Source organism: Mirounga angustirostris, unplaced genomic scaffold (genome assembly GCF_029215605.1).
Source record: "Mirounga angustirostris isolate CCGP_5_RB_7025 unplaced genomic scaffold, mMirAng1.0.hap1 SCAF_4, whole genome shotgun sequence".
NCBI classification, from domain to species: domain Eukaryota; kingdom Metazoa; phylum Chordata; class Mammalia; order Carnivora; family Phocidae; genus Mirounga; species Mirounga angustirostris.
In genome coordinates this window covers 38,865,609-38,877,522 of record NW_026991712.1, presented here as the reverse complement: position 1 = coordinate 38,877,522, position 11,914 = coordinate 38,865,609, and the positions used below count along the sequence as shown (strand labels likewise).

At 47.5% G+C, this 11,914-nt stretch overlaps 1 protein-coding gene across 3 annotated transcripts; it reads right to left on the bottom strand.

Annotated features, from left to right (window-relative positions):
* Positions 1-258: 258 nt before the first annotated feature.
* On the bottom strand, positions 259-10,989 carry TSPYL5 (TSPY like 5). 3 transcript variants are annotated; one of them, XM_064588091.1, is made up of 3 exons: positions 8,643-10,989; positions 7,286-7,395; positions 259-3,134 (listed from the first exon to the last, which is right to left on the bottom strand). In XM_064588091.1, exon 1 carries the CDS (start codon positions 10,832-10,834, stop codon positions 9,587-9,589), a length of 1,248 nt encoding a protein of 415 aa, XP_064444161.1. In that variant the 5' UTR covers positions 10,835-10,989; the 3' UTR covers positions 259-3,134; positions 7,286-7,395; positions 8,643-9,586. The 3 variants fall into 3 exon arrangements, with proteins under 3 accessions (XP_064444161.1, XP_064444162.1, XP_045752151.1); XM_064588092.1 differs by having other exon boundaries at positions 398-770; XM_045896195.3 differs by lacking the exon at positions 259-3,134 and having other exon boundaries at positions 6,518-7,395.
* Positions 10,990-11,914: the final 925 nt, after the last annotated feature.

The following is an 11,914-nucleotide window of genomic DNA, read 5'->3' as shown; positions in this document are numbered from 1 at the left end:
CCCCCGAAGGTATTTTTTTTATTGTTATGTTAATCCCCATACATTACATCATTAGTTTTAGATGTAGTGTTCCATGATTCATTGTTTGTGCATAACACCCAGTGCTCCATGCAGAACGTGCCCTCCTCAATACCCATCACCAGGCTAACCCATCCTCCCACCCCCCTCCCCTCTAGAACCCTCAGTTTGTTTCTCAGAGTCCATTGTCTCTCATGGTTCGTCCACCCCTCCGATTTCCCCCCCTTCATTCTTCCCCTCCTGCTATCTTCTTTTTTTTTTTTTCTTAACATATATTGCATTATTTGTTTCAGAGGTACAGATCTGAGATTCAACAGTCTTGCACAATTCACCACGCTTACCAGAGCATATATCCTCCCCAGTGTCTATCACCCAGTCACTCCATCCCTCCCACCCCACCCCCCACTCCAGCAACCCTCAGTTTGTTTCCTGAGATCAAGAATTCCTCGTATCAGTGAGGTCATATGATACACGTCTTTCTCTTTGACTTATTTCGCTCAGATAACACCCTCCAGTTCCATCCACGTCGTTGCAAATGGCAAGATCTCATTCCTTCTGATGGCTGCATAATATTCCATTGTATATATATACCACATCTTCTTTATCCATTCATCTGTTGATGGACATCTTGGCTCTTTCCACGGTTTGGCTATTGTGGACATTGCTGCTATGAACATCGGGGTGCACATACCCTTTCGGATCCCTACGGGGTAACGCTTTCACCAGACCAAAATATGTCAATGTGTATGCACCTGGGATTCAAGAGATTCAACAATGAACAAAGATCCTTGAGAGTTTATAGCAGAGAGGAAGAAACAAACTCAAGTTTTTTGCCTGAGGCTTTGTACCGGTGATAGTTCCCCACCCCCCACCACCCTTTAACCCATTTGTATTAGGTTCATGCTTCTCTTCACTTGAAATTATTCCCAACCTCTGCTTCTGGGCACTTGCAGCCTCTCGGTAGTTTGTCACTGCTGCCTTAAGGAATCTTTAGGGACCATTCATTTGCTCACTTGTTCAATTGCTTAATGAGCACCTACTATGCATAAGCCCCTCAAGTACGAGAATACAAAAATGATTAAGACATACTACTTGTCATTATTATTCTGTGGCCTCAAGGATCTCAGTCTCTGATAAACAGACAAGAACAAGTCACTATGTTAGGTACTGTAAGTTGAAGTGTGGATAGAATACTGTGGAAATAAAGAGGAGGGAGGGACTAATTCAGATTAAAAACTACGGCCTGGTACGAGAATATCTGAGCCGTACCTGAGAAGGGCTGCAAGGGCTTTCTTCCTACACAAACTGCTTGTACAAACATTCAGGGTGTGAAAGAGCACAGTGGGCATCCAGAGACCCGGAACTGATTCACACTGATTCATACTGGCTGCAGCACAGCACAGGGGGCAATGGGAGAAAACCAGGGACAAGGACAAGAGGAGTCTGGTAAAAGTTAGTAGCAAAATGCAAGTCAGTTGAGTAGCCAAAAGAGAAAATGACTATAATTGATCATAAAACGTTAAATAAATAAAACCCCACAAGTCCACAGTGATCGTAAAGAGAAAAGAAAAACATGCCCTTATTTGAAACCATTAGAAGCAATTATTACACCAACTTCTGATTCCGAAAATAGATAATAAAAGGAATAAATGAAGCATTTACACTGCCTTTCAGAAGGAAGTAGAGTTCATTGCTAGATGCTGAGAGTAAACTCTTCCTTACAGGAAAATACCAGATAACATATGTAAAGGAAATGCCAAGATTAGAAGGTCACTATTTTGTAACCCACAGTGAAGTAACAGGTTTGGGCAAATGTCATCGATGGCTGCTAAAACCTTGGGATGAAAGTTTAAGGGAACAGTATCCTTACAGTAATTTCAGAGATTTCCTGCTAATTGGAAGAAGGAAATATGGTGATCGCCATCTTAACCAAGAGAGCAAACGAACAGCACGACAGTGGGACCAGCTGTCACTTTGCCTTCAGAAGGGACGCACTGTGAAGGATCTGCCTTGTCTATGTACTCTTGCCAAAGGCATTCCATCTGCATCCTCAGTTTACAAGACATACAGGAGACAGAGGAAAAGTGAACTGACACCAGGAAGATGCAATCAGACAAATCCGGAATTTGGGACATCCTAAAAGACAAGTGGCCTAACTCCTTCAGAAAGTCAATGTCATGGTGGGGGGGTGGGGGTGGGGGGACAAAAGTGAGGGGATTATTTTTGTTTTAAGAAGATTGAAGAGATCACCAGATGAATGGCTGAACATTTTTCAATCTTGATTTTAAAACTAATACTGTAAGATAATCTTGGTAACAATGGAGAAATCTAAATATGGACTGTATACTAGAGGGTATTTAGGAATTCTGTTCTGCAGTGTGATAATGGTCTGACGTTTACAGGAGAAAATCCTTTTTTATTAGATGCATGCTGAGTATTTAGGGGTGAAGGGTCAAGCAACTTATTTTCAAATTGTTCAGCAAAACATATATATACAGAGCGAGACAAATATGGCACGAAGTTAAAAATCATCGAACTTAAATAGTAGATATACGGGTAACCATTGTGCTTTGTCAACTTTTATGTATGTTGAAATTATTCATAATAAAAAAGTTTGAAGTAAAAAATAGGTAGGGTCAGATAATGGAAGGCCTATTATGAGCTTCTTAGGATTTTGGACCTTACTCCTGAAGGTTTTGAACAGGTGATTGACATGATCAAATTTACATTTTAGAAAGATTATTGACTTACTGCATTTGCCCAAGTAGCATTTACTGACCGCATGCATCAAATGTTGAGTGAACCCTGGGTGAGGTGCTATGGGAAACAGGAAAACCAAAAACGCATTGCCTAGCGGGAAGAGCACTTACCATGTAATGGAGGAGATGAGACACAGCACGCCAAGCACTGGTAGAGCTTTCTTGTCAGAAGAGGTGCCCAGGGGAGCTGGGGCAGGGGCAGTGCACATGCATGGGGCTTCCAACTATTATGTGATGTGCTTGTCAGCAGCGTAGCCACATTGCTCCAGAAAGGATGAGCCTACAAGTGACTAACATCTCCCATCCGTCCTAACCACTTGAGCTCTCCTTATTCCTTGATGGCAGCGCCATGTTTCCCTGAAATAGAGTGTGAGAGTGTGACCCATTTCTGGCCCATGGAACCTGACTCAGGTCTCCTGAGATCTAGCAGGGACTACTGGCAAAGATTTTCTTCCTTGATAAAGACAGAGACATGCGAGAAGCTCTCCCTCTCCCCTCCTTCCTGCCCACCTTTAAGTGCAGCTGGGGAATGATGTGGGGAAAGCCAAAAGAGGAAGCACAGGTGTGGACCAGAGCCCGAACATCATGGAGCCATTGAAGCAAGCCTGTAACTTCCCATCACCAGACTTCTTGTTACAGAAGAAAGATTACCTCCTTTTTTCAAATCATTCATCTTCAGGTACTGAAATTTTGAGCCGATCCTAACCTTAGAACAAAGCAGTTAAAGGAAGCCTCAGCCCTAGCCAGCCCTGCTCCTCACTGAGCTCTGCTGGCAGGCTGGAGTTTGGGATGGCCAGGAAGGTTCACACTCACATGCCAACTCTGCCTTGACTAACCAGAGTGCTGTGCTGAGGGTTCTGATGCTCTACATGAAGGCTTAATTACAGGTTCTGTGGAAAGAAGTGCCTAGGTTCATAGTACCAGGTATCTGCTTGGGCCTCACGTTTACCATCACGAGTATGAATGGAGTTTGTAATTGGCAGACCTGAGTTTGAGTTCTGGCTCTACTGCTTACTACTACCTCTGTGGTTTTGGTCAAGTCATTTAACCTCTTTGAGCCGTCTTTTCAGATAGTTGTTACAACTGATATAATGTGACTGTGCTTTGTGAACCATCCAGTGCCACACAGATGGGGGCTATTTTGTCTTATATTTGTCAAACCTCAGCTGAGAACCAGGCTGACAGGAGGCAGGGAGAGGAGGAAGGAATTTAAGGTTGGAGCCTCGGAGAGCATGAAATTGAACACCTGACCAGAGAAGGTAGATCTGGGGTCCAGAAGCACCAAGTCAGAGTTTCAGGTGAAAATGAATCAGCAGAAATGAGTTGAGATCCTGAATGGTGAAATACGGCTGGAGAAGATCCCAAAAGCAGAAGTGAAGATGCTAAGGACAAAGAGAGATAAAAACCATAGACTGAATAGCCTGGGTTCTCGGCTTTCTTTTGCTACCCCAACTCTGAGGGATATGGCCCACCCATCAGTAACAGTGGCTCACCAAGGCCCAGATCTCAAGGGGTGGGAGCGCAGAAGGAGTTTCCACAATTTTCAAAGGGACAAATGAGGGCAAAGTTTCCTCCCTAGGTGAGGCCAACCCGGAGCGGTGCGCCTCTCTGCCTTGTCGCAGATCGGTGGAGTAGACCAGAGGCAGGAAGCCCAAAGTGTTAAGGAGAGACAGTCCGAAGTTGATAAAAATTTTCAATAAGCTATGAGTAGTAAGACTAGTTTTGTCTCCTCCCTCACCCAAGCATAATCAAACCCCTCATACTCCAAAAAAGCCCTGCCAGTAACAAGTTTAGAAGCCAAAAGAAGGCCTTTTGTAATAAAGCTCAAAGTTGAGAAAAGGGCAAAGGATTTAGCCTAACAAGAATTACTCCAAGAAGCCCTCACTTTGCAGGTTATTAAAAACCTAATTGCCCTGTGAATTCTGACCTAGAGGTCAGAGGGTAAAAAGAGGCTTCCTTTACCTCCCATATGGATCTAAAGCACTCGGCAGCCCTATGCAGGAAAAGGGAAAAAAGAAAGAGATTGACTGACAATCCCAGGCAAAATCTAAGAGGCTGAAACCTAGAAGGGGGGGCAGAATTCAAAGTTCTATTTGTTCATAGCTATATTTCTGATGTCTACAACTGAGACTGGCACATACAGGAGGCAATGAATGAATAAGCCCATGGGGAGGTAGTGAATCCCAGATCAGACAGGATCTCCAAACAACCAAAGAGAGGGGCATGAAAGGGGGGCCTGGGGAGTGAAGGCTTCGTACCTCTGAAGAAGCAAGTGTGTGAGCTAAATTGGGCAGAGAGCCCCTCTCAATGCATAACCCCAGAGGACTCTGCATGAATCCCAAGCAGATGCTTGAGCATCAAATAGAGGCTGCTCTCCAAACCCTTTTGCACTCCACATATCATTAATAGCAAGGCTCTGAGTGTTTAAATTTTTTTGTTTTTTTAGTTGAAAGCATTCAAAATTGGGAGATTCTGCATAAAAATCCTGATTCCTCCCATTGCCCTTTGAAGATGCAGCCACACTAGGCCTGCACTGCCCCCAGGTAAACAATCTAGCCCTGCAGAACAGCTACACACAATCTCCACCTCTGTTCACAGCTCCCAAGCTCACACAGAGGGAAGGCCGTGTAAAGACAGAAAAGGAGGACCACCTACAAGCCGGGAGAGAGGCCTTCAGAGGAAACCAACCCTGCCCACACCTTGATCTGACACATCTAGCCTCCAAAACGGAGCAAGTCAATTTCTATTGTTTAGGCCACCCTGTCGGGGGTTCTTCATTACAACAGCCCTAACAAACGAATACACATATCCTTGTGAAACAAATCTGGCCTACTTTGCAAATTTAATTACCAGGCTAGCCCGAAGGCATTTGACTATAAACTGTGTTTTAAACTCCTTCATTCATTTAATATTTGAACACCTACTATGCTCTGAACACTGCACATTTATTGATTCGTGCCCTTTATCATATAAACCAATTTTATTTTTTTGTCATTTAACAACCCACTTCTAATTTTTTCCAACTATTTTCTGCTGGGCAGCTTTTCGTGGCCTATTGTTGTCTGCTGCTGCTTCTCTTGATGTGTAGAATTAACCTTCTTATAGATGCGTAATGAACAGCATCAGAGACCCTAGTTCTCAACCCTGGCTAGACAACAGAATCACCTGGGATGTTTCTAACACACCTATACCTGGACCAACCCCTTCCCACATTCTGATTTAGTCGGCAATTGTGCAGAGCTCCGACAGTATATTTAAGTTTCCCAGGTAATTCTAATGTGCAACCAAGGCTGAGCACTGTTACCCTAGTCTGAATGGTTCTTAAACATCCCCTCTTTGCTACTCAAAGTACAGTTCACAAACCACCAGCACTGGCATCACCTGGAATTTTGTTAGAAATGCAGAATCTCAGGTTCCACCCTGGACTACTGAATCAGAATTCATAGTTTTAACAGGATTCCTCACACAATTCAGATGTACTCTAAAATTTGAGAAACACCGGATTTCCACTAAAATCACCTGGAAAACTCATTAGAAACAAGAACTACCTGGCTTCCTCCCAGAACCAACCACAGAATCTCAATCTCTGCTAAGGGCATGAGAATCATTGTTATGGAGCTAGTCACACCAGGGCCTGAGACCTAGGAAGCACTCTCCGAGGCCAATGTATACATCCCCTCAACTACCTAGCCTCACCTTCACCTTCCAATTCTTTTGTTAAAATAAAAAATATAACAGAGATACAGGCTTTTATTTTTCCATCATGCATGTGAGCTTACAACTATTTATACTGTTTAGGAACAAAGGAATAATTGCATTATTACCAGGGTGTCAAATTACCAAGTAAGACAACCAGTAACTGATTGCTTTGGGGAGCAATTTTCACAGAACACAGAAACAATTTCCAAATTATACTTCCAAGACCAGTTATATTATGAGACCAGGACAAGCTGATGATATTTCTAACAGTCACACAAGGCTCCATCTTTCACAAGCAAAAAAAAACTGATATTCTGGTGAAGGGTCCCAAGTAAGCACCTTATTGTATCAGTCTGTATGATTTACAACAGAACAGTATCTCTCTCTCTCTCCTTTTGTGGATACAGGGGAAAGGGAGCATCTTTTCATCTCTTTTTGAGACTCCCTGTTTATCCTGAACACTTTCACTTCTAAGGCCCATTTCTGGAACTTCATTTGTTAACATTCAAAACAAAAAGCAGACCTGATAGGATCATGATAGTGCCCCCTACCACTATCACCACCAAAAGAGAGTCCTGATCTCCCAAAGTAGTCAAGGTTGAATTGGCACAGTGTCGGATTTTCCATCAACAATACAGGTGGGGAGAGGAAGATACCAGGTTGATCATAATTGATGTAGCTAGGTGACGGGTACACAGGGGCCAGGTACCATCCTCTCCATTTCTGTGCTTGTCTGAAAATGTCCATAATAAACAGCAAAAAGTTAAAAAAAAAAAAAAAAAGAAAGAAAGAAAAAGAAAAAAGCAGACCTGTGCAGCTACATTTTCCCATTAGGCAAAAATGGGGGAAGTGGTAAGATTTTACTTATGGCAAAATAAGCAGCATACAGCATCAATCTTCCACATACGCAAGGCCACACCTAGAACAAAAGAGAAAGCATCCAAAGTAACATTATTCTGTTTTGGATTTGTTTCTGTGATTTATAAAATCCACTAATGATGAGCTAATGATTGGATAAAACTGTGGGCAAACCCTCACCTAGGTACTGTATTGGCCCATGACCCCTTTAATTCTCCCCTCCTCACTCTGGGGAAGGTCCCTCCCCGTCCCTGCCCTCACTGAGAGACAGGCATAGTCTCCCTGAGGCTTCTCAAACCATTGCTACCTGCATCTCCAGGCCCCTTCCACACCAGGCCCATTCCTGCTCTGTGTTTTTGCTCCAAGTTCCCCGCCTGGCACACCCTCTCTACAAATTTGAGTCAAGGCCTCCCCAGCCCTTGGGGAACTCAGAACAAGGTCTCCCATAAGGAAAGGGAGATTAGGGGGAGGGCAAGTGTTACAGTCCTACCCCTCAACCTTCAGGGATGCAAAGGAGAAAGAGGGTCTGGCTCAGCTTTTATACTCACTGGAAATGAGCCCTGGAGATCCAGAACAGATTCTGACCACCCTGTCCCCATGCCCCAGGATGGAAGCCTATTCCTAAGGGTATTTGAAGGTAGAAAAGTAAAGAGAGCAAAGGACCGCTGAGCGTAGAAAGCTGGGGAATGAGGGCCAGATGGCCAGAGGCTACCACAGAGGAGGAAACAATATGAGGTAACTGGGTCTTAAGGGGCACACACACACACGAAAGTTGGAACAGGAGTAAACACTCGTCCACAACACTGCTGCCTTAGGGCTTATAATTCTAACACATGTGTAGCCATGAAAAGAATTTTCAATTGAGAATTATAGAGTGAACCCAGGAGTTGGAACCAAGGTCTGACCACAGCTGACCACAGACCCACTTAGCCTTCTGGCCTCCTCTACCCGCTGTCAGCATGGTGTGAGTGTGCTCAAGTCCCAGCTGTCTCGCTAGCTGTATGCAGAAAACCCTGGTTTCTCAGTTGCTTTCTCTTTCTGAGCTGTGGTAATACTGAAACAAAAAAGGAAGGGAGAAGTGGAGGAAGAAGGAAGGACAGGAAAGGAAGGGAGGAAAGAAGGAAGAGAGGGAGTGAAGGAAGGGCAAGTAAGGCACAGAGGTGTGAGAGGAAGTAGACACAGGCCCACAGGTCAGAAATACCTCTTCCCCAGCAACCCCACTATAGCACTCTGGTCCTGTGCTAAGAAGGGATAAGTGGAGTTGACAAAGGTACCTAGGTTGTATGTGGGTCCAGTCCCCACCCTCACCTGCAGCCACAGCACGATGACAGTGAGCACATGTTCACACACCCGCCCATCAGTCTGGCAGGCGGCAGGGTTCCTGGAAGGCTGGGGAGGGTAGGTGTGTGTCTCATGCACTGGCAGGGGGCCTGGGTCCACAGGCAGTTCTTGAGGTCCTCGTTGACCAGGAAGCCAACTAGGGCCAATAGCAACCTAGACAAGTCTCAGTGGCCTGATAGTGACGGAGCATGGTATAGACCTTGATGAATGTTCAATAGTAGAAGGGCCCAGAGGCAGGAAGAGACACATGATGGTACAGAACACACGGCATACTGCTTCTCACTCTCAACCTCATCCATGCCCAGCAGTCAAGTGCTATTCTGCACATCCAGCAGGGCAGCTGAGGCCCCTAGCCAAAGTCAGAGATCCAGGAGGTGGTGGCAACTAGGCCGGTGACCCCAGGGCTTTGGAACAATTAGTTTTGGCTGATGGCCAATACCATGTGCGCTAGCTTCATTCTGCAGTGGCAACAGAAAAACTGGCCATAGATGGCATGCATGGCCAGCATGAACACAAAGCTCAGCAAGTCACTGGCCCTGAAGTAGCAGAGCTTGAGGATGCACTGGTCCTCTTGGAGGAGGACTCATGAGCGTCCATGTTAAAGACAGCTGGGAAAGGCCAGAGCCAAAAACACGGTCCAGGCAATGTAGACAAAGGCAGCACACACTTGAAGCATGTGTGCTTAACATAAACAGTAGGGGTGAGATCATTTAACATGTAACACTAATGTGAAAAAGCAAGAAGGCCACGAGGAGGCAAAAGAACATGATCATAAATACCATATTCTTGTAACTGAAGTCCAAAGGGAATACAGTGCACAGAGGCCAACATGAAGAGAAGGCAGATAACCAAACACGTGTGGTTAGCTGGGCACAGGTCCAACAGGAGGTAGTAGGGAGACTAGTGCAGGATCAGTTGGACTTGTTTGCCCCAGGCTCAGGGGTCTCCACTGGCTGCCTTGCTGGACCTTGCCTGCCCTCCTTTCCTTTCTCTGCACGGGCCCCTTCACTCATAAGGTAGTACTGCAGGGGATTGGGCCACAGTTCTTCGTTGATTATCTCCACAATCTTGTCAGACTCAATGGAGCTGTGGTTTGAAAACCACCCAAAGAAGCTACGGCTGTTGTCGGGGTTCCCCTGGCTTAACGACTGAAGATCATGCCCTGGGAGCCACTGGATTGGAGTAGAACGAGACACCACCTGACCCGAAGGGCCACACCCATATTCCTTGATGAGCACCTTATTTTGGAAATAGGGGTTGCGCCCAAAGTAGAACTTGATTTTGTAGCCCAATCTGGCGAGGCCAAGCTCTTCCACCTCCAAGCTGTTCAAGTAGCTGAGAACCTCTTTATCTTGGTTGTTCAGAAAGGATGATAGCTGGGGGTGGTTCTGAAAAGCTTGCCCCCAGAAACCCGGGATATTCTGGATGAGGAGGTTCCTGCGCTCTAAGTGATGCAGTCGCAACTGCCCAAACTTCCGCGAGAGGCGAAGGTAGGCCCTGTCTGCCTGGGCGTTCATGGTCTCCAGCTTCAGCTGGACCGTCTCCAGCGTATCCATGCTGCCATCTGTCGCCAGGGGCCCTGACCCTGCATCCCTCTCCACCTTCTTCTCCTCCACCACAGGGACGGAGACACTCTCCCCTGCGGCCCCTTTCTTCGGCTTCCCGCCAGCTATGGCCTGAGGCCCCCTCCCCGCTGTGCTACAGGTTTCTGGGACCTTCTTCCCGGCGGAGCCACGCCGATTTCCAACGCGGGGGCCATTTTTCGGCCTTCCCACGGTTCCCACAGTCCCCACGAAGACAGTGTCTGTTGCTAGACGCTCCGAGAGGGATGTGGCCTTCCCCAGGCTGGGCCTGGTCGCGGCCTGCCCGCGATCCCCCACAGCTCGGGCCCGGAGCGCGAGGCCACAGTCCAGGGGGAGCCGGCAGGCAGCGTCCTCCCCGGGCCGACGGGACGGCGCGGGCGCAGCGGTTTCCAGGCCACCCCAACCCGCGCCAGCCTGCACCTGTGCCGCCTGGGTTTCCTCCCCGAGCCTCTGGCACTGTGGCGGGTCCGGGTCGTGGGGGGCGTCGTCAGGAGCAGCGCGGACTCGGGCTTTGCCGCGGCCTTTGCCCCGGCTTTTGGCGCGGGAGGACTTTCTACCCCTACTTCGGCCGCTCATGGTGGTAGCGGAAGCGGCTTCAAAGCCACGCTCTGACCCCGCCGCCCCTGGCGCCAGCTCGCGGTCCCCAGCTAGCGGGCCTCTCCATGGCAACCGCCGACGTCACGACGGTACGACTGTACCGTCGCGCGAGGACGGGCTGCGCGCGGCGATTGGCTCCGCCGCCGCAGCTGCGCAGGAGCGGACCCTCACAGACCACCCCGCCTCCTCCATCGCCCCCTGCCTCGCTTTGTCTGTTGGGGGCGGGGGTGCTTTCCTTTCGTTGCTTCCGGTCGGTCTCAGCGTGCCCGCTGGGTCTCGTGGAACTCTCTCGTTTCTCTCACACGAGAAACCATGACGACAGCCATCACGTCCGTCCCCCCATCATCTCCTTTATAAACGAAACCTCTTCAGTTCCTTAATTACTTCTAGTGACATTTACCACGATGAAACTGCCATTGACCCCTCTGTTTTCTCTTTGAAAGCCTTTGCTGAGGGATTTGCCACGGTGCCCGAACTCCAGAGAATGTAAAGGTGGGTACCATGGGGTCAGGCCACAACGCGATCTGATAGGTGGTGGGATGTTACTAGTGATTATAAAAATAATAACCAGTACTTTGTGAGCATCATTATGAACCAGGTGCCTGACTACGTGCTTTACATGCATCCTCTCGATAAATGAGGGAAGTGTTGTTGTCATTCCCACTTCCCAGATGAGAAAACTGTGACTCCAGGACCCCAAGGAATATTCCTGAGATGACACAGTAAGGGCTAGAAGCACAATTCAATTATCTTGACTCATAACCCGTGCTTTATATTCATAAGTGGCTAGTCCTCCCAGGCCTGCACCGCTGCAGATTACTGCACTAGCTCTTAAGAAGGCCAGCCTTGGGGCACCTGGGTGGCTCAGTCGTTAAGCGTCTGCCTTCGGCTCAGGTCATGATCCCAGGGTCCTGGGATCGAGCCCCGCATCGGGCTCCCTGCTCGGTGGAGAGCCTGCTTCTCTCTCTCCCACTCCCCCTGCTTGTGTTCCCTCTCTCGCTGTTTCTCTCTCTGTGTCAAATAAATAAATAAAATCTTTTAAAAAAAAAGAAGGCCAGC